The sequence below is a fragment of the Ursus americanus genome, chromosome 28, assembly GCF_024610735.1.
Source record: "Ursus americanus isolate L20-20 chromosome 28, mUrsAme1.1.p, whole genome shotgun sequence".
NCBI classification, from domain to species: domain Eukaryota; kingdom Metazoa; phylum Chordata; class Mammalia; order Carnivora; family Ursidae; genus Ursus; species Ursus americanus.
In genome coordinates, this window is record NC_142154.1 from 37,589,138 (window position 1) to 37,617,027 (window position 27,890).

The window sequence follows — 27,890 nt, forward strand, 5'->3', positions numbered from 1 at the left end:
AGGCAGTTCTCCTCATAACTGGGCCTGAGCCAAGTGTTGGCAGTGTGGGGGGGTGGGAAACCAGTGTGCTCCTCCTGGTCTTGACATCAGCACACAGTGGGTCCCCAGCCCACAATAGGTGTTCAGCAATTTACTGAAATAGGTCACTGGGAAAGATACCACCTATCTCTAGGCCTCTATTTACTTATCTGTGAAATGGCAGGTTAGGAAGGGGATCGTAATTTGTTGGGGAGACTAAGTCACAGGGACACTGTATACTTCCACACTCGACACTCCCATAAGGTAGTGCCAGCCCTATTTAGAGGTTGGCCTACTGAGGCTCAGAAGGGTTGAGTCACTTATCCAAGCTCGCACAGTCCCAACTGGTTCATGACTGCAAACTCAGCGTTTCCCACTCCACCGACACTGCGCCTTGCTTCCAATCTCAAAACCCAGGTGCCACGACCTGGTTTGGCGGGAAAAGTCAGAATCACACCCAGAAACCCCTGATCCGGGCCGGGGTCACACAGGATTTCCCTAACCTCTCGGCAGTGTCATCCCAAAACCACACAGAGCCTCTGGCCGGGATCCCCCAGGGTCGCGGCGGGAATTCCCAGGCTGGGGTAGGGGTGGCTACGGGGAGGGCCTAGTCCTCGACGGCCTCCGCCCGGCTCGGTTCCGGGCGGCTACATCTCAAGCGCGACCCGAGCGCCCCACGGGTTTTACAAGGTGGCAGCGGGGGCTGGGCTCTCAAGTCAGAGGCAAACGGGCCTGCGGACCACGCGCTCGAGACCCGCCGAGGGGGTCACCGCCGCCCCGCCCAAGACTCGAGGCCGCTCTCCCCTCCCCCGCCCTCAGGCTCTGAATAGCAGGAGGGGAAAAGGTGTGTGGAGGGGGGCGGTATTTAAGCCGAGGGAGGAGAGGATCCCCCAAGGCGGGAGAATGGGTTGGGGTGGAAGAAGGCGAATGGGATCTTGGTCATTCGAAGTACCCCCTCCCGGGACAAATAACCATTTGGGTCCCAGACTCGTCTCCCCGCCCAGAGTCCTATTCAGTGACTAGGAGCGGGAAGGGAGCTTGAGATCTAAGTCCCACCCTCCGGGCTGGAAGCCTAAAGCCAGAGAGGGGAAGTGATTTCCTCAAGGTCACGCAGCAAAACAGCGGCCAGTCAGGGCCAAAGCCCAGGTGTCGGGCCCCGACGGCCATCATCCTCAGAACCCGACCCCCAGCAGTCCTGCGCTCGGGGAAAGCAGGACTGTGGACCGGGACTGGCAGGCTGGATTTGGGGGTGAAATGCGTGCGCCGGACACTCTGTAACCCCAAATCAGGGTCCGAGGGAAGCTCCTTCGTGAAGCCGACGACCCAGGAGCCCGGTTTCGGGCGCAGCTCGCGTGGGCCGGCGGGCCACGGATGTCTAGGGACGAGGGAGCGCGGGAGCTGGGCACGCAGCTCCACCTCCCGCGGGCTGGGACAGCACGGAGCGCGCGGACCCTTTAAGAAAGTTCACGGGGCGAGTTCATCAAAGTTTAAAAACTTGTCGTGCAGTAGGGAAAGGGGAAAGAAAGAGAGGGAGAGATGACGAGGGAGAGTGGGGAAAAGCCCTGCCGGAGGCTGGCGCGCAGCGGCCCGGGTCGGGGCGAGCCCGCAGTGGGCGGCGGGGATTGGCTGCGCGTTCCCCCGGAGACCGCGAGGAGGGCGGGGGAGGGGGCTGGCCGGGCCCCAGCTGAGGCCGGTTCCGGCCCCCGCCCCCCGCCACCGCCCGGCGCCCGCCCCCTCCCCCGGCGCCCGCCCCCCGCCGCCGCCGCCGCCGCCGCGGGCGCACTCGCCGGTCGCAGTGAAAAGGCGGAGGCGGCGGCCGCTCGGGCTCGGCTCCGGTTCCGAGTTCCTCCCCCGCCGCACCCCCTCCCCACCTCCCGCACCCGCCAAACTTGATGTGACCCCAGCCCGACGCGGCGGCTGCCCCTCTCACCGCCCCGCGCGCCCCCCACCGCCACCCCGCCCCGCACTCCCGGAGCGCACCGCTCACCGCGCCCCTTCCCACCTCCTCGCCGGGGCCGGGCGCCGCGCTCGCCCTCCGCGTTCCCTTCCCCTCGCCACCCCCACCCCACCCCCCGCACCATGAGCAACCTGAAGCCGGACGGCGAGCACAGCACCAGCACCAGCACGGGCACCGGCACGGGCTCGGGCTCCGGCGGCACTCTGGAGGAGGAGGTGGGTCTGCGGCCCCGGGACTTGTCGGGGTGAAGTGCACGCGGAGGTGGGCGGGGGAGAGGGCGCGCTGGGCCTCCCGCGCCGCGCGGGGCCGGTCTGGCAGTCGCTCCGGGCGCCTTCCCGCCGCTGCCCTTCGGTCGGGGAGGAGCAGCCCGTGTCCGGCGGGCGGGGGCGCGCGGCCTGGACTGCCCCGCCGGGCGGGCATTGTCTCCCCGCCCTCCCGGACTCGGGGCGGGCCGCGCGCCGGCCGCCGTCCGTGCGTCCCGTGGTGGGCGAGCCGCGCGGCGTCTGCCCCACGCCTGCTGCCCGCGCGTCCCTCGTTCTCCAGTCTCGCCCGGCCCGCTGCCTTCTTCCGAGGCGCTTCTCCGGTATGGCCCGGACTCCCGCCTCTGCTGGAAGGAACTAAGCGGGATTAGCACCGCGGGCGGGCGGCACCCTCACTCCCTTGCACTTTCCACCCTGACCCTCCCCGTGACCTTGGAGGCCGGGGCCAGCCGCCCGGCACCTTGGTTCACTACAACTGAGCAGTAGTCACGGGGGTTGGACGGGCTTTCCTTGCAGCCCCAGAACCTGGGCTTTGGCACAGAGGTCAGCGGCCAGTAAACTAGAGTTGAGAAAGAGATGCCTGAAGATACTCCTTTCCCGGTTCTCCTCCCTCTGGTTTTGCCCCGCCAGGCAATCCAGGACCCCAGAGCTGGTCTGGGTGGGATTTTGCAAGGAGAGGCGACATTATCTTGACCGCTAGACATGTGCGAAAGAGGAGGGCGGGTGAGGCGGCTTCGTGGAATCAGCAGCAGCTGGGTGGTTACGGGGATGGCGAAATCCGGGAGGGTGTGTGTGGGGGGTGAGGTGGCGGATATAAGCCTTAGGGCTATGGGCGGCGAATGGAGACCAGGAGCTGGGCCGAGACAAAAACTGGTGTGGAAGGGGACAGGCTTTGCAGCTCTCTCCAAGGGCCTCTGGCCTGCTGTGTCACTCCAGGGCTAAGAGACCCTTCCTGCTGCGCCCTGGCAAGCCCTTGCCCAGGAAACCAAGGGCCAGTTATCCACCCTGAGCTCCCTTCCCCTTGGTCTGGGGGAGAAACCGCAGAGCCCGTGGTGGGGGCTGGTGTTGCTACCTCCCTCCAATGCAGTGGCCGTGGTGCCGGCTGGCCGTGCTATAGGTTTGGTGCAGAATGGCGGCGGTGGCCCACTGCTGGGCTGGGCTCCTCACTGTGGGAGGGATGGTGGGAGGGTCACACCACCAGCTCCCACTCTTAGTAATTCAGAGGCCTGCTGCTAGTCGGAGTCCACCAATGGCATGGCATCTTGAGAATCTAGGTCTAGATCTCACTTTTTTGGGGGGGAGGGGAAATATAGAACTCTTGGCACTGACGGATGGCAAGGGAAGGCCTGACGTTTGTCCGCCAGTGTTGTGTGGGCTCCAGTGCAGTGGGTGGGGGGTGGCTCCTGAAGAACTTGTCCTCCTTGGACCTTGACATGCCGACAGGCCCATGGCACTGATGGGAACCTTAACTCCGTCCTAACTCTACCTGGTTGTTGAGAATCTCCCCTGAGAGTTGGGGGAGGGTGACAAGGTTGCTGGTGTGTGTGGGATCTCTGCTTGGCTTCCTGGGAAGCTGGGCAAAGACCCAGAAGGCCACTATGCTAGATGGTTGACTTCTGCAGGGAGTTCGCCCAAGAGGCTGGGCTGACCCTCAGACCTACCCCTTTGAAGTGGGAAGGGTGAACCTTGTGGCCAAGCTAAATTCTTAGAGAAAGCATTTGAAGTATTGGTCACTTCTTTCTAAGTGCTTTTTCTGCAAGAGAAGGCAGAATCCTCAAGAAGTGAATCCCTGTGACTCCTTGAGGGTAGGGGTGGATTACAGCACCGTAGTGGTTCAGGGAGTCAGTGCACCTGGTGCTGATGGAGGGGCACAGGCTTGTGTTCAGAGGAAGTCTAAAATTAAAGTTCTGGAAATCTCCTGGATCCCGGTGTCTGCTCTCATCAGGTAAGTGCAAGGATGAGCCCCCTCCCCTCATTAGACTTCTGGGCCAAGAGCTCTTCTGCTGAGGTTCCTTCTTGAATTGGTGGTTTGAGCTGGAACTGAATTCCCTCCCTTTAGCTTAGATGCCCCCATGGCAGTCATTTCTGCATCCCCCAGGAGCCACCAACAGGGGAATCTGTGTTAGCAGGGGTAGTTTACTCTCATGGCTGAACCAGGCTGGCTCTCAGAGATTAGGGAAAGCAAGCCTAGAAAACCAAGGAATCCTACTTGCCCACCAGAAGACCTCAATTCCTAAAGGTGTTAGGGTGCTGGAGAAAGGGGTATGTTGTCATGGTTCCAGAAGAGGGTATCCGTGGGGCTGCTCCTTTGCATAGCCTTGACTTGCCCTGCTTGGCCACCCTATGCCTGGGGGCTTCATCCCTGTCACAGACTTTAGGTTCCTTTACTGGACCAGGGAGCAGGATTACAGGTGAAAGATGACAGCCTAGAAGGTGAGAAGGAGGAGGGTGGGATGTTAAATGCAACGGTAGGTAGAATAAGGGGGTAGCAGCAGGTGATGCAGTGGTGCCCCTGAGAAGGTAGAGATCAGCCCTCCCTGAGACGTGGCTGGGCAGGAGGCGGTCGTCAGGCCTGTGCCGGTCAGAAAACGTTCCAAGAAGAGGGAATAGCAGATGTCAGAGGGAGCGGTGGATTGTGGAACCACTTGACTACCAGGAGTTTGCTAGGCTGCAGCAGTCCTGGGGGCCACGTTATGAAGAGTCTGCGACCATGCAAAATTGAGGGGAAATTGGCATTTTTCTGCCATTTGGAAAGGAGATGTGGTAGAAGCTATGATACCGTTTGAAAGCTAAGGAGGACAGCGATGATTAAGGAGAAGGTCCGCAGGGCAAGAGCTAAGTGTCCCTTTCAGTTTAGAGGCTATGACTTCACCCAGGTGGGTCATGGCTGGTGCCGGGAGCTCTGGAAGGTAAGCTGTGGAACCCCAGACCCAGGTATGCCTTACTGATTCTTCAGGCCTGGCTAGAGAGTTACAGTGTTTCTGGGGAGGGGTACAGGTGGTTTGAAAACATATTCTATTTTGAAAAAGGAGACTTTATAATACAAGGTAAAACTAAGTTACAGTAATTATTCACTGGGGGCGGGTGGCAGAGCTGAAGAGGGTAGTATTTGGAATCTTGGGTGGATGGAGTTCAAGTTCCTAAGAGTTAAAGAAGTGTTTTTGCCAGTCTAATGGGAAACTATAGAAAGGCAGGCATTAATGGCAGCCAGAGAAGCTACAGCTTGACCTGAGGGTCTTGACCCCTTGCTGCCCTCCCACCGCCATCTTTGCTTGTCCATTGCATCTAATGTATCTGGGCCAGCGTGGCTGCTTGCAGGCCTGGCACCCTGGGCCCATCATGTGTCCTCTAATGGTCTCTGAGGAACCAGCCAAGTCCCTGGCAGGACGGGCCAGGGGTAGCACTCTAGATGAAGGCCCTTTTCTCTGCCATCAGAAACATCTGACTGGATCTGGGACATCTTGCTCTATAAGCCGTGTGTGTGTGAGGGAAAGGAGGCCCTTCTGGGCACTTACCTGCAGAGAGGACCCAGGGAGGTAGACCCAGGCCGATTCTGTAGGCTGGGCCCCTTTCCTTCCTCGGGGTTGTTGTGGATGTGACTTCTCTGCTCAAATAACGAATAGAGAGGCTGTCCTAATAATAGTAAGCCCATGCCCAGTATTCATGCCAGGCGTTATTCGAAGTACCTTACCATTCTACCTCCTTGAACTTTCACGACAGCACTGTGAACTGCTTGCGCTATTGTCATCGCCACGTTGAATGAGGAATCTGAGACAAGAGAGGTTAAATAACCTTCACGTAGGGGCGCCTGGGTGGCTCAGTCGGTGGGGCATCCAGCTCAGGTCATGACCTCAGGGTCGTGAGATCGAGCCCCATGGCAGCCTCCGTGCTTCGCATTCTTTCCTTCTCCCTCTGCCCACCCCCCACGTGTGTGTGTGTGCACACGTGCGTTCTCTCAAATGAATAAACAAATAAAATCTTCTAAATCTTTCATGTAGCTAGTAAGTAGAGAAGTGGGGATTTGAACCCAGAGTCTGCCTTTAACCACACACGGTACCTGCTGTTCTGTTTTACATTAGGGTTTTTGATGAGGGTTGGGGGCCTTGGGGAGAAAAGGTCCTGCAGCTGAAGTTTTCGAGGCCTGAGCTTTGGGCGATGCTGTTCCAGGCTAGTCTCCGCTGGGCTGGGGTATCCGAAGACTGGTGATGGGAGCCGGCGGCCCTCGGAGGAGGAGCGTCTCATCACAGATACAGGGGTGAGACCAGACCGAGTCAGTCTCTACAGGCAGTACCCCCCTTGTTGCCTGTCCTGGGCTTACTGCTTTCGTCCCCACCGGCCCGCCCTGGTACCCTGCCGCTTTGGGCATCTTAACTAAAGAAATGGTACCCGCTCTAAAGTGACCGCCTGTCATTTTGTGTGTTGGGGTGGGGGTCATTCTGTCGGGTCTCCTCATCTCCTCCTTCCCTGCACGTGGGCAGCCTGGCTAGCTGATCCCGGTAAGAACCAGCTTCTAAATCCCATCCAGCATTTGGACATTCTGATTGCTTCTCATCGCCTCTCCAGAGAGGGGCTGGTGAGTACTCGAAGTGGAGTCAAGACAAAAAGCGTGGGGTGCCTTGCTTTTTGCTCTCATGCTGTCTATCCCATTGCGCCTCCAGACGGTCCTGAGAGCAAGAGGAGTCCATCCTACCTGCCCTGAGGGCTGGGCTCCTGGTCGGTGGCCTCCAACCCCTGGCTACCCAGGGCTGAACTAGAGTGCTGGTTTCTGGCACCACCCCGGGGCCCCCAGACTCTGCGGAGCCACTGGTTTTGGATAGCGATGACATCTGGTAACTTGTTTGTTTCTCTGCCATCGCCTGACCATGGCTGCCTCAGAGGGGTTCTCACACCCCTGGCAAAGCCATGAGGCAGTGGAGCAGGGCCCATCACTATACTTCAGAAACCGTGTAGCTGTGAGGCGGGAGCTATAGATACCCCACAAAGCTCTGTATGCGGGAACCCCATCTACTCCCTGCCCAGGGATGGCATGGCCTCCTCCTTTCTGCTGCTTCCCCAGTTCTGTCCTTGGGTGGAAACGATATCGTTACCTCTGAGATGTGCCAAGGCTGACAGAAGAGCCAGCCCTTCTTGGAGAGTCTGCTGGTGGATCCCATCTGTGTTGAGGGCCTCCAGAGTCTAACAGGGGCTGTGTGTACTGGGAGGGTCTGTCTCGGCCTCTCTGCCGTGGCCTTTAGTCATTTATGGCCCACTGAGCAGAGGCTCTTGGCTGTCACAAGTCATCAAGGCTGCCTGTATGGTTCTGAACAGGCCTGGGACTCCCGGGGAGAAAGGGCAGGGCCTGACCTGGACGAGGCCATGGGACGAGTGTCGAGTACCTCGCTCTCTTCTGTGGTTAGCCACCCTCTCCCTCCCCAAGTGGGTCTTGGGTTTTTACTGGTGGAGGGGGTGTCAGGAGAGGTTACTGGAATAGGACGTGGACCCTTTTTTGAGAACATGTGTTGAAATGAAGACTTGGAAGAACTTCTGCCCAGACTGGCCCTCCTTCTTGATGTGTGGTTGTGGCCATATCCAGGCACAGCTTGGGGTGTTTGTGGTCGGGGACCTCCAAGCCAGAATGCAGACCCTTGAAGCAGCTTCCATTCCCAAACAGAGATCCCTTCCCGACAGGAGCGTTATGTTAGGAAACGTGTCTTACGGGGCTTCATCTGCTTCCTTCAGGTAGTGGGTAGGCGTGGCACGTGCAGTGCTCTGTGTTCACAGTAGAATGACACTGGGTGGTTTCAGGGTTGGAAGTGTTGGTTTCGGACCTGGGAGAGGAATATAAGGTTCCCCTAGGCTCACACTTCCATGCGTGGGTTGGTGCATGGCAGTGGTGACTGCTGCGACCCTTGCCAGGCACAGGACTGAGCAATAAATCTGTGTTGGCTGACCACACGGCACCAGGAGGGACAGGGGAGGTGGATGGCACCGGAGGGAAGGAAGCCTTGCCTGGAAGGCCTCCGTGCTGGGGGCCCTGTGAGCCTGCCCCTTGAGTCGCCTCTGACAGCCTTGGCCCCTGGCAGTGTCTGGAACCAAATGGAAAACAGTCCCCCAGCCACAGCACTGAGTCTGCACCATGCGGCTCATGCAGCTCCGTTGCTTCCCTATAAATGAGGTGTAGGCTGTGCTCACAACAGGCTTTTTGACCAGGTCTGTCCCCGAGATGTTGTGCCTTCTGTTCCTGGGGCTAGAAGTAGCTTGGAGCATGGGGTCGGAAGCCCCAGGTCTATTCATACCTACCCCGGTCCCACCCTTTAGAGAACTTACCACCCCAGCTTGGTTCCCCTGACCCCTCGACGTACACAGTCTGGACTCGAGGACACATTGCAGGCTGTAGGGGAAGTGCCTCAACTTCCCAGACAGCTTGGATTTTACTGCCAGCTCTGCCCCCAGCTGGCCCAACACCTGATCCCTGAGCTGGTTCTTCATCTGTAAAATGGGCCAGTACCGTTCTGCCTGTTACATCAAGGGACTGTCCGCCTCCCATGCCAGATGGTAAGTATGACAGACCTGGAAACCACAGAGTACTGCCCAGAGTGGGGCCTGAGAGCCAAACGCTGTGATTCGGGGCAGTAATTAGCAGGGCAGGCAGAAGGCTGTAGAACACATCCGAAGCCTGGTACTTCACACCAGGCCGGACTCACGGCATCGACGGCGTCCTAGGTGCGGGGAAGTTGGGCAGTGTCCTAGCCCGGGAGCTGAGCGGCCCAGAGCTCCTCAGAGGGAGCATGGGAAGCTCTGCATTTCTGGGAGCCTGTGTCTCACTTCCCATCCACTGTCTGGCTGTATCTGCTTGCTCTTTTTCCCCGTGTCCTCGTTCAGCCCTTATAAGTCCTGCGTCTGCAGGCCATGTCACCACATTCCATCCACCTCTCGTCAAGTGGCCCTACTCAGAGGGACTTCTTTCCCCTGGGAGGGGTAAGAGCGACCTGCTGGTGCCAGGCCTAGGCCTGGGACCCAGGGGGACCCCATCCCCCACCCCGCCCTCTACATCCATACACAAAAAACCCTGGCCACTGCAATCTCTGGGTGGGAGTGACAGTGACGTGTGGGGGACTGCCCTGAGGTTTCTTTTTGGCAACTCCACCATTGCCCCAGGAGAGACCCCTCCCAGACCCCCAGGGCCTGGCTGCTGACTTCCTGCTCTGTCTCCTTCTCAATTCTCTAGCCCCTTTTTACCACTTTCTTTGCCTTTATGCGGGCAGAAGGGGGTGCTTAAGCTCTGAGCTGATAGAGGACAGTGCCCAAGCCCTATCCTGAGACTCCGTCACCTTCTCCTGCTTCCTTGGTATCTTAACAAGGTGGAGCGTGAAGGGCCCTGTGGCTAGTGCATCCTTCCTCTTTATAGTTGAAGCCCCAGAGGAAGGCTGCAAAGCCACCTGCCTGGCTGGTGGCCGGCTGGGATTTCTACCCAGGCTCCCTGACGGTTGGTTTGAGGCTCTTTTTCTTTCGTTTCCATGTCAGATCAGCAGGTGCTTGGTGAGCCCGAATCTTCATTCTCAGTGGGATTTCGTCCCCTCGGAGCAGCCAGAGCGGAGCTGGGTGTGATGATGGCTGCCGCAAGCTTAGAAAGGACCTTTGGGGGCGCCTGGGTGGCTCAGTCCGTTAAGTGATGACCCTTGATTCCAGCTCAGGTCATGGTCTCAGGGTCCTGAGATCGAGCCCCTCAGCAGGCTCTGCACCCACTGCAGAGTCTGCTTGTCCCTCTCCGTCCCCCTGCTTGCTCTCGCTGTCTCTTTCTCTCTCTTTCAAATAAATAAATAAATACATAAATATCTTTAAAAGAAAAAGGACCTTTAGTATCTTTTTTTTGTTTTAAAGATTTTATTTATATTTGAGAGAGAGAGCATGCGCAGAGGGAGAGGGAGAAGCGGCTCCCCACTGAGCAGGAAGCCCGAGGCAGGACTTGATCCCGGGACCCTGAGATCATGACCTGCAACGAAGGCAGATGCTTAACCAACTGAGCCACCCAGGCGTCCCAGGACCTTTAGTATCTTTGTATCAGGAAAGCCATATATGGATGCCATGCAGGCTGTGGTTCATAAACTCCCAGGGTCTGGCTGGTGGGGGGGCGGTGGATGGGGTGGCCTGGGCTTCCATTTGGACTTGGGGCTTCTGGGGCCACGTGTGCCCAGCTGCCCTGTCTGAGGCATGTGTGTGGCCCTGTTCCGGCCCCAGCCTGTAAGTCAGCAGGGCACAAGGCTGTTCCCACTTAGCTGCTGGGACTCGGCAGTCTGTCTGTCAGTCTTCTTTTGACTTTCCTGGAAAGAATTCTGTTACGGACTAACCATGGGATCATCCAGTAGGACACTCCCCCACCCCACCCCGCCCCAAATCAACCTTCTGTGAGGGGCTGTTTCTGCCCTCTTAGCTCAGAGGCTAAAGGCCACTTGTTTTCAGGTTGCCCAAGGCTGACCTGACCGGGGTCTGAGTAAGGGTGTGTGAGATCGAGGTCTGCGAAGGAGCATTGACTCACGAGCACCTGGGGACACGGGGGCTGCTTCTTGACATGCTGGTCACCACGAGCAACTCACTGGACCCCAGGCCTTGGTTTCCTCATCTAAAAATAAGGTTTCTTCCAGCTCAAAGAGCCTGCATTTCAGTTGCTTCTGAGGGCTGGGAGTCCGGGAAGGATGTGGGAGGGGCTTATGAGAGGCTTGTTTTTCCCTTTTTGGACTTCCCTCCCCCCCCACTCCGTTCCCTGCGTCGTGTTTTCCATCCGGATGACACCGGAGCTCACGCTGAGCTGCGAGTAGGCGGGGCTCAGAGCGAGCCCATCACTTGAGTAGTTTGATGGAATGGACAGTCGAAATAGTTTTTCCTTTCCAGACTGAATTCCAGCTTCAGAGATGCCACAGGATTGCTGCAAAGAATCCATTTTCAAATGTCATTTTTATCTCTTTGGTAGGATGTATCTATTGCCCAGAGTCAAGTTTCCCTGGGTGTGTCCTTCCCTCGTCCAGCCCAGTGAGGCAGGATTTGCCTGGAAGGCAGGAGTCTGTCTCCTAGGGCAGAGTGTTGCTGGTGGACCCGAGGGGTTTATTTGGAGGTGGGGTGGTGAAGAGGTCAGGGGTGGCCCTGATGTTTTCCTCCCTCAGCATCCTTTGTGGAGAAAGGTCTGTCCTCTGGGCGGTTGGTCCCTGAAGTCCAGACAGGGTGCTGTCTTGGAAATTACAAGGCTGGAGTTCAGAAGAAGGCTGTGGCTGTCCTTCAGAGTTAAAGGGTAGAGGGCCCATGAGTATTCCACTGTTTTTGAGAGCGGTATTTACCCGTTCTGTCTCATGATAAAAGCTGGGACCTGTGGAGCCTGTCCTCTCAGCCGCAGTACCCTGCTGTGGCCCTTAACTGCGAAGCTGAACATTGAATGCTTGGAGTGAAGGGACTCTTGTGTCAGAAACGTTGGGGCGAGTTGGAGCTACAGGGCCCTTCGCGTCAGGCCTGTCCCTCTCATTGCAGAGGAGGGCACACACATGGCGAGCGCAGAGTGGCCAGGCCCCAGCCTGAGTGTGGGGTCCTCTTTATTGGAGGAGGGTCCCCACTGACTCCTGCCCCAGTCCTGTGCCACGTGGAAGCGTTGCTCGGCTGTTTTCCTCTGTAGAGAACACCCATCCCCTCCTTGTCCCCCGACAGCCCCCTTCCCTTAACTCCCACATGGCCTCCGTGCGGGCTGGGTCCTCTGTGTGCCCTGGGGAGGAGGGAGACCTCTGAGCAGCCACTGTCTAGAGAGCTGGCCTGGGTCAGGGGCACTGAATGACGGGTCTGCCTGGAGGGGGGGAGTGTCCAGGACCAAGAGAGATGTCCGCCTAGACTGAGACAAACGACGAGTCCTGCCGAGAGGGCTCTCCTACAGAGGTCTGGCCTTGTTCTGAGGCTAATGCCTTGTGCGCCACTGTCCCCTCGCTCCTGAAGCCTTTCGTTTGATTTCCTTTATTCTGAACATCTGTAAACAAATGTCCGTTTGTCTGAAGGAAGAACATCAGACACACAGATATGAATGAGGTGGTCAGAGTCGCTGCTTCCTACTTCTCTTTAGAAGGTCCTCTTCCTCCGTGCCGGAGAGGGCTACAGAGGGCCGCAGAGGGAGAGAGACCTCCAGTGTGAGGCCTGAAGGAGATAGCCAGGGACTCCAGGGAGCCTGTCACGTGGGGGTTAGAAAGTGGAATGAGAGGCTCCTTTTAGGGGATATTCCCTCCACAGGGGCCTCAAGAGTAATGCTGGGGGTGAGGGAGGCCCCTGAGAGATTGCCTTTCTCTGCCCCTCCCCTGGAGCACTGGGAGCGGAGGAGGTGAGGGCTCTTTCCCCCAGCACTGTAGGGTCCGTAGCGCGGAGCTAGACGACCTCAGGAAGTCTGACCTCCGGTGATAGCCTGTGGCCCAGACCTAGATGAGACTGGACTTCCTTGACCCTTGGCTCCCAGCAACTCGGGGGAAGGACAGGCCGCAGGACTTGCCTAAGGAAAGAGCAGCCTCAGGAGTCCCCAAAGCCGGATGGGGGACACAGTTGTGCCAAAGGCCATTCAGTTCCTCTAGGCAGGCGTGGGGCTGGCTGGGACCACCAGCAAGGCCAGGTCTGCTCCTCAGTATCAAGAAGGCCGCATAGCCATGTCTGCAGTGTCCCGTATGGGCACACCTCTTCGGCCAAGTTCCATGTCAACATGGTACTTCTAGCAGGTTCCGCCAGAAGAGCTGTTCCTCAACATGGTTCTTCTTTCACGGACTTCTAAAGATTCTCCATACTTTCTCCACTTCTCCCTTAATATTCTCCCTACCCTGTTCCAAACTTACTTTCCAACTGGACTGAGGGCGTGGGTGTGGTCCAGCACCATCCACCAGTACTTGCCATAAAGATGACCATCTTAGAAGGACCGTTGTTGCCTTCACGTTTTAGGATGCGTTGTCTGGATACTTCTGGAGAAACGGTGAGTGTAGGGAAGGAGAAGGGCCCAGGCAACAAGGTTGGTGCCTTCTAGCAGCCGGGATTGTGTGAACCACCCCTTCTGTTTTCTTCAAATACTTTAAGATGTTTTTGTGTTGAATTCCTGTTCTGAACGCATAGAGTAGGCAGGACATGGGTTCTTTGGTTAGTCTTTCTAGCTTGGCGTCAGCTCGTACTTAGTGCCTGAATCCTTGTCTGTACCCAACCTCTTTCTTGAATGTTGCACCCCATTACCATGAGGCTGGTGTCGGTGGTGGCACGGAAGGAGGGGTGTCCAGGGCCAGCCTGGGACACAGGACTAGTAGGTGAGGCCTTGGAGAAGGCACTGTGTATGTTTCTGTCGCTGCAGTCCCCTAAAGGATCTGACTGTGCCGTCAGCTTGCTCTGTCACCTTCTTATTCTGAGCCTCGGTTCCCTCATCTGCAGAGTGAAGGTGTTGAACTAGCTGGCCTCTGTGGTGCCTTCCACCTTGGCTGTCCCCTCCCTAGGGAAGAGGGACACTAAAGAACCCGGTGACTACCTAAGGTTGACGCACCTGCATTCCCAGCTCCAGACTGACTTGGACCCAATCCAGACTCGCAAGGCAGCTTTATAAAGAAATGGCTCATGGCAGCTGGTAGGGGAGGTTCTGTGCCGGTCAGTGCCGTGATTACAGGAACCCTCAGGGAACCAGCATGTCATGGAGCCTCTCCTACGTGCTGGGCAGAGAGGAAAGTGAGCTCTTCATCCTGGAGGTAGATGGTATCTGCCTCGTACAGACGAAGGACCTGAGATCTGGAGAGGTGAACCCGCTTCCCCCGAGCCAAGCGTGAAGCTGGGATGCAAATTCCAGTGTGACCGACGAGCGCCTGCTCTCTCCCCCACGTATGGTGTCACTGGGCCCTACTGGGCCAGTTCTGTCCCTGGCTGGAAGTTTCTCGTTTGGACGGACTGAGCTGCACAGAGACGGGGGTGGGGAGGGGGTGGTTCAGATGCGGAGGCCTGACTCCAGGCTCGGTCGGGGACAGGGAAGCTGTGAGACTTGGCTCCTGTCTCTGGGGTTTTGTAGAGTCCGGCTGAAGGGGGTAAGTTTAGACTGTGGGAACAACAGAAGGCAGGGCGGCCTGGCCCCGTAAGACTTCAGAGGAAGAAAAGGGGAGTGAGCAAACAGAGGGACCCAAAAGATGAGTGCCCGTCAGTTGGGAACCAGGAAGGGGTGCACTGAGGGGCGGCCCAAGCAGCTGCCTCGAGACAGGCCCATGGGGGCACTTGTTGGGGCCGGAGTAGTCGGGGTGGGGGCAGGACCGGATAGAGTTGGAAGCGGAGCAGGGGTGGGGGGGCCTCTGCAGCCTCTTGTCCTTTCCACGTGCAGCTGAGCAGCCGGCTAGGCTTACACTTCCTTCCACCTCTGGTTTGCTGGTTCCTTCCTGCTCTTCCCGCATCATCACTCCAGTGTCCTAAACAAGTACCTGGGGAAGGGACTGCCGACCGAACGGACACGTGGCAGCTCTTTACCTATCCGTGGGGCTAATGAGGCCACCTCAGTGCCACTCCTTCTGTCCCCACAGCAAGATGGATTGCTGGTGGCACAGACGGCTAAGTCAGCGTGCCCGGGTCTTACCCAGCGCGGCTCCCTTGTGAGCTAAGCTGCATGAGCCCTTTCTGGACCTCAGTTTCTCTATCTGCACAAGGCATCATCTGTCGGGGAGACTAGGATCGAGTGAGGACAAGAGAAGTATTCAGGCTGGGATTCCTGTGACCTGGCAGATGGGGACCCACCACCTGATCCATAACTGTCTGACCTCAGCTTGCTTCCTGCGAGCTGGCCAGAGACAGGATGGCCGCCAGATCATAGCATTTTGGACACTTCAGAACCTAAAAGATGGAAACAGAGGAAAAGGGTCTTCTGGCCCAGAGGGAAGGCTGGAAACAGGGATCCGAGCTGGGAATGAGGGAAAGCTCCCCCATACTCACCCTCAACCCCACCCCCAGCCCAAGCAGGAAATTTTGTGCTGAGAACTTGCTATTTAAGGGGGCCTCTGGGGAGGTCTGGCCAGAAAGGAGCCATTTGAGGAAGGGTTTAAAATTAGCCTGGGTGAAACGGGTGGCCCCTGGGGAGAATTGAGGCAGAGGTTTCCGTGGGGCGGCTCCGGCTCTGTGTCTTTGACCAAAACCACATCCCGGGGAGGAGGGAGGAGGACTGATCCAGGTCCGTCCAGCACGGCCCTGGCTGGGCTTGCACTCTTTCAGTCCATCTTTGGGGGGTGGGCTGGGTGCCCAAGTCCTGGCACCCAAAAGCAGCCTGGACGAGTGGCCAGGAGACCTGGGTTTTGAGTCCCAGGTCCGCTGCCTTTTAAGAACAAGCCGTGTGACCTGAGCACATCACCTCTGTTTGAGGGTTTACATGTAAATTAAAGGCCCTTTCATCAAAGGCAGAAAGGGTGTAGAGCACCCTTGTCCTCTGGAGTCTGGGAGCTGGGTTTACTCTATCTGGGCTTGGGCTGTCCAGTTCTTCCCAGGTTCCTCTGGAAGCAGGGCCGTGCCCGGGAACTACAGAACTGCATACACAGGGACGTGAAACGTGCAGAACCTTCACCCGGGGCCTGGAAGCAGAGGCGTGTGTGGGGAGGGAGAGGCAGGACCAGAGTGGGAAGATGCATCCGGAATGGTGAGGGCTTCTGCCTGGCCTGCTTCTTGTGCGAGAAACCTATGGGGAGAAGAAGCTCGTCCTCACCCACTCTTTATCAGCCACGGGCTGGGGGTCATTCTTGGTGTGGGCGGGGCTGGTGACACTGGTTACCAGCCGCTCTCTGGGCTGGTTTCCTTGGCCATTCCTTGCACTGCTGTTGAGATGTGTGTATTCGTGGGGTGTGTCTGCCTGTCTGTCTGCCTGCATTGGGTGTAACTTTGCCTGGCTGCTCAGGTTCCTGATTCAGGTCGTGGGAAGGGCTGTTGCCTGTGTTCAGGAGGCCAGCACTGGAGCGTGGAGGGTTCTTTGGTGCCTCTGGAGAAGGGGATGTGGCCACTGTAGGGCATCTAAATGCTATCAGGAATGGCCACATGGGGGTGGGGACAGCGGAGGCCCGTGAGCTTTCTCTTACAGCGGCAGGGATGACTTGAGAAGACCTATGCTTGGCTTGGTGATATGAGATGCAACTTGAAATCAGGAGTCAAGTGTATCGGGAAGCTCTGTGCATTTGGGTTTTTCATGCCTCAGCCACAGTTTTAATATGTCGTTTTAGCAGACTTACAAACGCTGGAAAATCCTCCCTCCCCATTCTAATTATTGGCCGACCTGGCCTTGCTGCTCGAGCGTCTGGTACCGGCAACATGTAACCGGCAGTGGTGACTTAGAGCGTCTGCCAAGCCTCTCAGGGGAACCCCCCCCACCCGCAGTTTAGGGGGTCAGGTTTGGTCGGAGTCAGAGGATGGACACCTGGGGTCTAGGTCTGGCTTTACCACCAACTTGTAACCATGTCGAGGGCCAGGCTCATAACCGAAAGCATGTCTGCCTCGCTTGAGGCTGATAAGATCCTACTCGTTCTTCAAAACCCAGCAGAACTGTTCCATATGACTCCTTGGCCAGGTCCCTTATTCAGTAAGCACTTAGTACGGCACCATGCTAAGAACGGGGCCTAGAGGCAAGAATACAACGTAGGCCCTGCCATTGAAGAGCCTCTGTCTAGTGTAGGAAGCACTAGAAGAGGGATGTGAACATGCCAGGCCCTCTGTTGAAATCACTCCAGGGTGTGGCGTGGCCTAAGACTTGGGATCCGTTTACATCCCTGCGTCTTCTCTAGACCGGGCAGAGCCTCTCAACCAGGGCTCCATTGGTACCTTCTAAAAACTGTATACATTTTGACTTGTCTAATTTTGGGGGTGAGACACTGGAGCTTTCTTGAAGTCTCAGGGATCCTTGATCTGTGTGCTTATCATGCAGGGCTCTGTCCTCTGGCCGCTGTTCAGTCCGTGTACAGAGACACTCAGCAGGTGCTTGTTGAATCACCTGTGGGATGAACGCAGAGAGAGCAAAGTGTACAGAAAGGACTTTGAAAAGTGAAATGCTATGAAACTCCCAAGTGTTCATTTGCCTCGGCCTCCAAAGGAAGCCCAGGACATACGGAATCCCTCCTTCACCTCTGGGAGGATTCCTGTTCCTTCCTGAAGGAAGAGCCGTTATCCCTGTCTATTGTGGTCTCTGTCCCCCAGGTCCGGACACTCTTCGTCAGTGGCCTCCCTGTGGACATTAAACCCAGAGAACTCTACCTGCTCTTCCGGCCGTTCAAGGTGAGTCTAGACCCAGCCACCTGGGGGCAGAGCCTTGGCCGGAGGAGAAGTATCAGGAATGACTCCAACCTGGATAGGGCAGCAGGAAGCCAGAGGACAGTGTTTCAGAAACTGTGATCGCGGGGTGCCAGGGTGGCTCAGCCGTTAAGCAGCTACCTTCGGCTCAGGTCATGATCCCAGGGTCCTGGGATCGAGCCCCACATCGGGCTCCCTGCTCAGTGGGAAGCCTGCTTCTCCCTCTCCCACTCCCCCTGCTTGTGTTCCCTCTCTCGCTGTGTCTCTCTGTCAAATAAATAAATAAAATCTTAAAAAAAAAAAGAAACTGATCGCAGCCCTGGCTCCCTGTCCTGGTGCTTCTCGTCCATGTGTTGCTCTCTTACGATTGCCTAGCCCTTTCTGAGCCTCTCTTTCCTCATCTGTAAAGTGGAAACGAGAGAGAAGCCCAGTAGACTTGGCCATATAAGGAATCTTTGCGATTCAGTGTAGACTTTTCAGTTTAAGTTTTGAGAAAACTTGACAAGGTAGGGTCTGTCCTTCCAGATTACAAGTGAGCGGAGCAAGCGGGAATTTACGCATGAAATGATGAATGCTGCCGCGTGATGCCCGCCCCGCGTGCTAGACCATGTGATAGGGAGCACAAGGGCAGAGGGCGCACATCAGTAGTGGAGGTCAGGGTGGTGGACATTGTGGGGGGGGGAGTGTGAGAACGGTGCAGCCGGGAGCTGAAGAAGGGGGGCTGGGATAGCACAACAAGGCTTCTGACCTTGCCCGTCATGACCACCTCTCTCTGCAGGGCTATGAAGGGTCCCTGATCAAGCTCACATCGAGACAGGTAATTTCTCTCCAGAGTTTGTTTTGTTTTCCTCCCAGCCCAGACCGACTGCTGAACTTGGACCTGTGCCTGCTGCCTTTTTCCTCATCTTAAGGCATCTGGCAGCTGGGACCTGCTCCCTCTCATCCTGTTTCTGTTCGGGGCTGGTGTAAGAGCGGCCTCCGCAGCTCCCCTGTCCTTACCAGTCGTCTCCCGGGCCTCCCCCTCTGGCTTTGAGAAGCCACAGCCTGGCCCCAAGGCTGAAGAGCACAGACATGGTGGCTGTGCTCTGGTTCCTGATGGCCTGGTGGGGGCCATTTGGGTTCTGGAGTGAACTTGCCAGAATGAAGTTGGAGAAGTTTTCAACCTATTGCCCCTTGACTGAACCTGGAGCTTTCTCATGTCCTTGATTCATTGGTGTCCCCTTTCTTGCTGGAGAAAACACTGGAACTTGCTCTTAATTACCTGTATGCATTTTAAAAAAAGATTTACCAAAAGCGTGATGTCTATGTAACATGGTGGAATAAAGCTTTGTGGGCACCCTGTCCCACAAGTGGAACCTGGATGGGAGACTCGCTGCCTGAGAAACTTCTGTTCCAGCTAAAATAGGGAGGATGTAGACAAGAAGTTGTTTTTTTGTTTTGTTTTGTTTTGTTTTTGAGGGGAGATGGAGTGTTGGGAGAGATGCAAGGGTGTTCTCTCTTTTTCCTACTAGCCTGTTGGTTTTGTGATCTTTGACAGCCGAGCAGGAGCAGAAGCAGCCAAGAATGCGTTGAACGTGAGTAGACAAACAGGGCTTTCTCTGACCCACAGACCTCTAGGCAACGAGGATTCCTGTTCTACCTCCTGCAAACCTTCCCCCACTCCCTGCCCCCCAAAAAAGGGCCTATGGGATTTCGCAGCCATTCCGGGGCCAAGTCCCTGGCTGCACTGTGTCAAATGCCACTACTCACAAGGTCCAAGCAATGTGTCCTCTGTCTTGTCCCCTGCATGGGTTCTTTTAGGCAAGAGCATTTCCTTTTTATTTATTTATTTATTTATTTATTTATTTATTTATTTATTTGAGAGAGAGCACAAGCAGTGGGGGAGAACCAGGGGGATACGGAGATAGGCAGATTCCCTGCAGAGCAGGGAGCCCAACTCAAGGCTTGGTCCCAGGACCCTGAGATCGCAACCTGAGCCGAAATCAAGAGTCAGACGTTCAACCAACTCATCACCCAGGGACCCCCTAGGCGAGCTCTTTTCTGGGGCCCTTCTGTACCCATTGCAGTGGACAGTCTGGTCCTACAAAGTCTTTTCCTTCCATTCCTTCCTTTCTCTTGTAGGGTATTCGCTTCGATCCTGAGAACCCACAGACCCTGAGGCTAGAGTTTGCCAAAGCCAACACCAAGATGGCCAAGAACAAGCTAATGGCTACACCCAATCCCACCAACGCTCACCCCGCCCTAGGAGCACACTTCATCGCACGGGACCCCTGTGAGTGGTGCTCAGAGCTGTCGTTTGTTGTCCTTTTACTTGGCCCAAGCTGGGGGCCCGAGTGAAGTTGCATACAGAGGGAAGACATCAAATTGTCACTGAGGGAGTTGGTCCTTCCCAGGAGACTTCTTCTGTCCACAGCCACTTGTCTCTAGGGTTCCTTCTTCCCCCGTAGCCTTTGCTGGACTGCAGACAGACTGAGCTCCTGAGCTGTCTGTATCACCTGACTCCGTTGACACCGTCTCTGGGTTCTCACGGTTGAGATGGGCAGAGGCCCATCTGAGGGATTCTTGAAGCAGATAGGATGCGCACCGTGCCAGGTCGAGTTAACAGGGCTTGTTTCCCTGGTCTTAGGGTCCTCGAGGGAAGTCTGGCCTCAGCGGGGAGCTTAGATAGGTCCCCTTCTCTGTTTGGAATGGGGTAGTGGAGGGAGAGACCCATGCTCTGACAGCGGGCTGTTGTCTCCCGTTGCAGATGACCTTATGGGGGCTGCTCTGATCCCTGCATCCCCAGAGGCCTGGGCCCCCTATCCTCTGTACACCACAGAGCTAACCCCAGCCATCTCACCTGCGGCACTCACGTACCCAGCTGCCACTGCCGCCGCCGCCGCTGCCCTCCATGCGCAGGTAAGCCCCTCCGGGGAGAGGTGCGTAGGGGACGAAGGAGGCTCTGAGCTGGGCCACGCATGCCTCCGAAGACAGCGGGACTGCTGTCTTCCATGACCTTGTCTTTAGGGTTTGGGATCAGACGGGAGGGAGAGGATTAGCCAAGAGGCCACATCAAGGACCCGCGGCAGACCGCGAGTGCTGAGAGAGACCCAGCGTGGTCCCACCACCCCCTGAACACCTGTGGGCAGGCACCGCACCGCATTCTGCCCATGGCGACAGAGCCCCGATCCCAGTCCCAACCTGCGTGTGGCCTCTGGAGCCAGGCCGCCTGCCTCTGCCTCTCTGGTCTTTATAAACTTCAGAAAGCTTTTGAAGGTTCTGTGTCTTGACTTTTTTACTGTATGGAAGAATGAGAACGATATTCTCTGCCTCAGGGTTGTTGTGAGAATGACACGTTAGCAGCACGTGAAGTGTTAGCACGGCAGCTGGAACGTCCTGAGGGCTCCGTGAGTGTGTGTGCTGGTTTTCACGAAGCCTGGACGCTCTGCGTGGTGCACCTGGACTGGGGCAGGAAGGAGGGAACAGTCCTTTCTTGCGGAGAGTTGGGGAGGGTGGTGCTGGGCCAGGAGGGCCCCAGGCACTGTGGGGCTTTGTGCTTGCCAAGTGCCATGGCAGATGCCCGAGAGGCCAGCGAACCGTGGTCCGTTCTGGTCTGTTGCCAGGAGGACACACTGCTGGGCGTATGGACCAGTTGCCACCAGCAGCACAGGGAGGCTGAGGAGCGACGGCAAGCCCACTCTGGCGTGTGATCAGTAGACTGAGCAAGAGCTGAGCCTTGGGAAGAGCAGCCGGGCCAGGAGTTCGGCTGTTGACAGAGGTGGCCGGGCCAGGACAGTAGGGCAGGAGGAGGAACTGGACATGAGAAGCCAGGAAGGGAGCGTTCACAGGAACCAGAAGCTGAGGTGGGAGAGGCTGGGGGCTCTGCCCAAGGGAGGACTGAGTGCACGTCTGTCTCCGGTCGTCTGAAGGGCTTAGTGACATCTGGGTCCTCCCGGTCCCGAGGTGGAAGGTGCAGACTCCCCGGCTGCTACCCTCGCGGGCTGTTTCCTTCAGTGGGGGAATTCTCCTCGGCCACGGCCACTTTAGATGATACTGAGGGCAGAAGCGTGGTTAAACTTGGCGCTGTTCCCGGCTGTGCACCACGAACAGCTGGAAAATCGATCAGGGGATAGGAGATAGGAAGGTGGTCAGGATCCTTCCCTAGAGGGAAACGTTTGGGTATTTACCACACACCAGGGTCTGTGGTGAGCCCGGAAGACAGTCCTTGTCCTCTGTGAGCTGGCAGCATGTGGAAGGCTGGCAGGAGTCCTCCCGGCCAAGCAGGGACTTTCACGGCAGCAGCCCTGCGAGGCCTTGCTGGCCTCCTTGCCTCCGGTCCCAGCTTGGCCACCGTTGGGTTACCTGATCTTCTGCAGGTGACTTCACCCCTGGGCCTCCGTGTGTCCTCGTCTGTAAAACGAGAGGGCAAGACCAGATCAGGTGCAGAAGGTCTACCCCATCTGCTCTGAGATGCTCGGCCATGACGATGGTGAGGCAGAGGTTGGGAGCCAGAGACGTGTGTCAGGGGGATAAGGAGAGGCGCCTCTGCCCTTTTTTGGGGTGGCCCCCCAGCCGGCTGGGAGTGTCACGCTACAACCTGTCCTTCAACTCCATACTGCAGGGCTGTGTGCCCTCTGGTTGTTGTCTTCCTTTCCAGCCTCCTCTCACCCTGCCCATTGCCCAGGGGCTCCAACTCCAGTCCGGCTGCCTCAGTCCAAATCCTGGCTCTTTGAACACTTGTGTGACCTTGGGCAAGTTACTTAACCTCTCTGTGTCGCCATTTCTTTGGAATGGTGATAATCATACCTACTTTATCAGTGTTTGTTTTGGGCCTGTCACTACAGAGGGAGAGCTCGAGAGGTGTCAGTTATCAGTTACACTTACTGCCCCCTCGTTTCTCTCTGAGGCTGGAGGTTGGGTCTCAGTTCCTGTGTCTGGCCTCCCTGGGAAGGGGATGAAGGCCACCACAAAGGATAATGGCATTTTTCAGGAGGCAGGCTAATGACAAGGGATTGGATCTGTAGTAACTAGTTCTGTCCCTGCCACTGACTGCTCTGGACACCCGTCCCCACAGCAGTAAGCCACCCTGTCTGGACCAGATGCACTCGTAAGCACGAGAGCATTTACCAAGTACTAGTATTTGTGTTTTTACCTTCCAAGAGCTCCCTCCTTGTCCCCTGACAGCGCTGCCCAGAAGTGGAGGCTGAAAGTCCTCAATAAAGAAAGTGGGCGCTGTTGATCCCAAAGGCGGTATTCTGAGCGCGGAACAACAGCATTGACTTTCTGTGCTTGTGGGCAAGGAGGTGACTTGGAGAGAAAGTAGTAGCAAAAGGGGGTGCAAAGCAGTCCTTCCTTTCTCTATCCCAGCACGCGCACCCCGACTGCATGCCCCCCGCCACCAGCCCAGCCTCTGCTGAGGCATCCGTGTGGGGCCACAGGGCCCAGACCTGCAGGAAGGGGCTTGGAGATGGCTCAGTCCCACTCTGGGCATGAGGCCATCTTGTTCGACCTTCTGGTTCTCTTCATAGAAGCTTCCCCTTTAAGAGGGTGAGGCATGCAAGAGGTATGGGTGGCGGGGGCACTCTGGGGTCCGGAACATGCCTAAAAGCAGGGGTTCTCTGTGTCCCTTGCATCCCAGGGTCCTCCCAGACTGGACTTCATTTTCCACTTTCACCTGAGGACGTGGGGGTCTTTGACCGTGGCTCGTTTCCCCTCTTCCACTGGCTCACCGCTTACTGGTGATCTTAATGTTACATGAACGCCCTTGCCTCTATTTTCTGATCTGTATAATGGACATGATAAGGTTCTCTCTTCCCTTTGCTTATTATCCTGTTCCCCTGAAAATGGCTACTTTGATCCTCAGGCTTGGTAGGGTGCGCGTGTATAAGATCCATAAATGTGGATCTTTTATTATAAAAGTTATACATTTGATCTTTTCAAAGCTTACGTATTAGCCCGTTTCCCGTCGGTAAATGTAGAGCTACGTTCTGGCTGTGTGGCAAACCCACCGTTGTGTAAGTGCGTCCAGCTCCCTGTCGGTGGTGCGTTAGGTTGTAGTGCAGTTGTCTGTGTGGATAGGCCGCGCTGCAGTGGACGCCCTTGTCCGCCCTGCGTGCCTGTCCTGCTGGTTTTCCTTATCACACATTCCTAGAACCATGACAAGGTCAAAGTGTAGGCATGCCAACCAGAGCGTTCCTTTAACTGACTTTCTGATGAGTGAGGCGCCCCTATTTCTTGGCTGTTCCTGTTTCTTCTCATGTGGAGTGATTGCTCTGTCCACCTCCTGGTTGTATGTTCTCAGTCCGTCCCAAGATCTGAGAGACGACAGAGCTCATGTGCCCCCATGCCCCTTGGTTTTGATGCTGCCCCTCTTGGAGCCGGGCATTCTAGATGCCCACGGGCCTGTCCGTGTGCGGTGGCTTCTCAGGACCCGCAGAACCCCTGTGAACACCTGGAGGCCTCTTGTTCTGAGCTGGGGCAGGAGGGGACGGGCCTTCTGTAGAGCCCGCGCCAGCCTCTCCCGGCTGAGGAAGTGCACGGGCAGCCCCTCCAGTATGTTCTGTCCGCTCGGAGGGCACATCCGTCCCAAGCTCAGAAACGGGGGCTTTCTTCTACTTCCTCCCCAGGGAGGTGGTGGCTCATCTCAGGCTGGGGGGAGAGCTGCTGCTTTGGAGGCTGAGTTGCAGCACCTAGTGGGGAGAGTGGGGGCCCCCACGAAGCAGGCTTGCCAGTGGAGCCCCTTAAGCAACCGCGGAAAGCCTCGGCTTCCCCCGTTACGAGAGTCCGAGGCCTCCGAGTCTTTCCCATGCTAACCGATGCTCGCGCCTTGTCCAGCCCTGCGAGGCACCCAGCTGGCCGGACTTCTTGCTGCAGGGCTGCAGCAGTCGGAGGCCGGGTGAGGGGCGGTGGTCGCAGCGGGGGGCGGGGGGGATGCAGGGTGTGGTTGCTGGCTGGATCGGGCTACAGGCTTGGCTGGTAGCCACCATGCTGGTTTCCTCAGTGTCCCTCTCTTGTGGGATGAGCTCTGTGTCCAGCCACCCTTCCAGGAGAGTTCATCCCACAGCTCAGCCAGGGGGAGGGGAGGCGTCCCCCTCGGCTGTCAGCCGGGAGGGGAGGGAACTGCTTCCAGATGTGGTGGAGGCAGGAAAGAAGATAGTGGCCTCTGGCGAGAAGAGGCGCTTGACCTTTTTCTGTGAGGTATGGCGCTTAAGGTGGTTCTAGCGGTCCGGGGTCTGCTGTGTCCTGTTGAGAGTGGTGCCACGTCCTCGGAGCCCAGGGAAGACTTTTGTATTGGTCAGGTGGCCTAGGACCTGCTCCTGCTGTCTGCCAAGTGTCCTGCGTTTTAGGGTCACAGCCTTTGACTTGCCGCTGAGCCTGTGGTGACCAGAGTCCTGGGGTGTACAAAACACCTATAATTTGAAGGAGACACGGGAGTTCTCAGGAAGCTTCCAGCAGCCCCTGGATGACCTGGCATTACTTGTTATCTTCTTGCTTAGAGGGGGGATTCCAGGCAGCCAAGTGGGAAACTGAGTCCACTGTTGTAGCGTCGAGAGCGTGGTCTGTGTGGCCAGCTGCTACTTTTTTCTACGCCGGCTCCTGTGTGCTGTCCCTTCCTTTTCTGAGGGGACCCCGGGCCCCCCTCTCTGGGCACTCCGCCCCTTGCCCCCGACTTGTCTTGTGATGCCATGTTTGCCCACCACTCCGAGGCAGCCAGGGGTCAGGCCAGGGCGGGCATGCTGTCTGAAACTGGGGCAGGTGGCCTCCCTGCAATCTTGGCGTGGCACCCCGTGCAGCTCACCGCCCAGGCGACGGGCCTGTGGAGAGGCTGTACCTAGAAGGGGAGGGGGCAGATCACTTCCTGACCGTCTCTGGGCATCCTGCTCTGGGGTCACTGCTCCGTAGGGCCTGGGCGATGAAGTGGCTGCCAGGGCCTCACTGGAGGGCTCAGCTGGCAGGTTACAAATCTCTAGACTTGGGAGGCTGATAATGGAGGGAACAGAGGGATGGAAAGGGATGGAAGTATCCGCTGGGTTGCAGCCCTGGCTTCCTTGGAGAATCCTACAAGGACAGGACCAACGTCTGGGAGTCATACCCCTTGGAGGCCAGGGCAGCTTTGGTTTCTCAGACGTCTGTAAGCTGTATCTCACCTAATCCTCACCGACGCCCACAAGGATCCTCTCTCTCATCTCTGTCCTGGGTCTGGATGAGGGCGCTGAGACAGAAGGAAGCCGAGCGAAACTATTAGGTTCATTCTCCCAGCGTCAGGCATCCTGCGTGCTCCCAGTTCAGGGGGAGGGCGGGTCGCTGGCGCCAGTGCCCCCGCTGCCGAGACTCCACCTGGGTCACCCCGGCGCGGTCACATCGGGCTTAGCGGAGCGTAAAACCCCTTCATAGTGGTTCTCTCGCTTGAACCTCAACCCTGTGGAGGAGGCCGGTCAGGTGGCGCTCTCCCGTTTTCAGGATGAAGAAACCGATGCCTAGAGGTGAGTAGCTGGCCCGGCGTCTGCCAGTCAGTGACAGAAGCAGGACTGCAGCAGGGACGCGGATGGCTCCCCAGGCACGAGAAGGGACTGCACAGCTAGCTGCTGACGTTGGCTTCTCTTGCAGGTGCGCTGGTACCCTTCCTCTGACACCACCCAGCAAGGATGGAAATATCGTCAGTTCTGTTAGTTCTTCAGTAAGTGCTGGCCCAGAGGCCCAGGAGGAAGAGTGTCCGAGAGCCTGGCTTCCCGCGGGGCCACGGTTCCTCCCTGTGCCCGAGCCTGGCAGCTCCCTGGAGCTAGGCGCCCACCTGAGCTGGTGCGCGAGGCACTCTGGCTGGTTTCTCCCCTTCTCTTCCCACCGTCACCCCCTGCCGTCCGTCTTGCAGCCTGTCATGAGGGCCAGGCCCGGGTTCTGCTCCAGTCCCACCCCTCTGCTCACGGCCACCTCTCTCCCCTCCCTCCAGGTCTTGCCACCGCAGCTTGAAGCCCCTGCCCCGCTGGGGAGGAAGCCGCTCTGAGCTTCCACTGCCCCCAGGCGGCCTGTGGAGAGCTGCTGCTTCCTTCCAAAGACTGTGAATTTTAAGCCTGACTCAGTGGACTGCTTCCTGTTTCCTTTCTTCCCTTCCTCAGCCCTGTCCTTCCCCAAAGCCTCTTGCCAAGGCCTCCCGGGAGGATTCGGGGGCCTTCTTGCGGGGATACCCAGCCCCGGCCCGGAGGTCTCGCTGGGACTGAGCAAGGCCTGACCTCCGGTCCAGACTTGCTGCTTCCATAGCTCCACCTCAGAGAAACGAGGCATTTAATTTTGCATGTTTTCTGGCATGAATTAAGACACTTAAACTGTGTATATGTGAGTGTACGGTTTGTTCTCACATTGTGTCACCATAGCAACAGGTCCTGGCCACCAGTGGTTCATCATTCCCCGTCCCTCTCTCCACACCCTCCCCTCCAGCCCCCTGCTTCAGCGAGGACCGAGCCCCGCAGCTCGCTCCACCCCGCGCCCAGGGCCCCCCACCACCCCCACACGCTTCCAGGCCCAACAGCAGCGACCACCTGACAGAGGTAGTGTTTTCTTTTTCATTTCAAATCCGGGTCCTCCGCTTCCTCCTCCTAGAGGGGCCAACAACTGCTAAGCAAATCCTCTCTCTGCCTGGTTTGCTTGCCTCTCCACAGTGCACCCACCCCTGCCTGTGCTCCTCATTCTTCCCGAACTTCAGAACCAACCAAAAAGTGAGAGTATTTTTGTACCCTGTGTAACAAAATATTTATGCATCATAAAGGATTGTTCGTGTGCGTGTGCAATTAATTATTAAAGAGATCTTGTTCGCCTTGTCAGATAAGTTTAATGTTTAGTTTGAGGCATGAAGAAGAAGAGGGTTTCCATTCTCCAGCAATGAGCCTTTGTGTCAGGCGTTAGTTTCAGAAAAATGAAGGAAAAAAAATTGTGCAATTTTTTTTTGTTGTTTCGTGAGCACATCAGGGCTTTGCCTTTGGCCACAGCTGTGGCTGTCTTGACGTTTTCAGACTTGGGAGACGAGGTGGCTGTTGTAATTGCTGATCCTGTGAGAATGTGAAGTTGGATAATATATGAAATGCAAAATAAAAAGTCATCCAAAGTAACTGCTCTCTGACCTTTGCTTCCATGGGACACAGATGGCCGCCGGGAGGGCACAACTAAAGGGTTGACGTTGCGAGCTGGGGGAAGGAGGTGAAGTGGGCCCGGGCCCTAGGGCTCAAGTAGCCTCTCCTTCCTTCCCTTGTTGTCTAACTTCAGTCCTGGAGGAAAGGGGACTTGCCGAGGACCCCACGGTGGGGGCATATTTGCTAGCCATTCATTCAACTCTGTCCTCATCCCAGTTCTGAGGATATGGATGGAGATTTCCCGCACCCAGAGGAAACACCCAAGTGGGACCTTTGTTTTCTCTGGGTGCTGTGCTCCAG

At 56.9% G+C, this 27,890-nt stretch overlaps 1 protein-coding gene across 6 annotated transcripts; it reads left to right on the forward strand.

The window, feature by feature from the left end:
* Nucleotides 1–1,774: 1,774 nt before the first annotated feature.
* On the forward strand, nt 1,775–27,569 carry RBPMS2 (RNA binding protein, mRNA processing factor 2). 6 transcript variants are annotated; one of them, XR_015722159.1, is made up of 8 exons: nt 1,784–2,190; nt 17,398–17,475; nt 18,269–18,307; nt 19,002–19,064; nt 19,612–19,762; nt 20,237–20,388; nt 25,930–26,076; nt 26,417–27,569. XR_015722159.1 is itself a non-coding variant. In XM_045810820.2 (8 exons), exons 1-7 carry the CDS (start codon nt 2,098–2,100, stop codon nt 26,137–26,139), a joined length of 639 nt encoding a protein of 212 aa, XP_045666776.1. In that variant the 5' UTR covers nt 1,785–2,097; the 3' UTR covers nt 26,140–26,146; nt 26,417–27,569. The 6 variants fall into 6 exon arrangements, 5 of the variants coding, with proteins under 5 accessions (XP_045666780.1, XP_045666773.1, XP_045666777.1 ...); XM_045810820.2 differs by lacking the exon at nt 25,930–26,076 and adding an exon at nt 26,077–26,146 and having other exon boundaries at nt 1,785–2,190; XM_045810817.2 differs by lacking the exons at nt 25,930–26,076; nt 26,417–27,569 and adding an exon at nt 20,497–20,744 and having other exon boundaries at nt 1,781–2,190.
* Nucleotides 27,570–27,890: the final 321 nt, after the last annotated feature.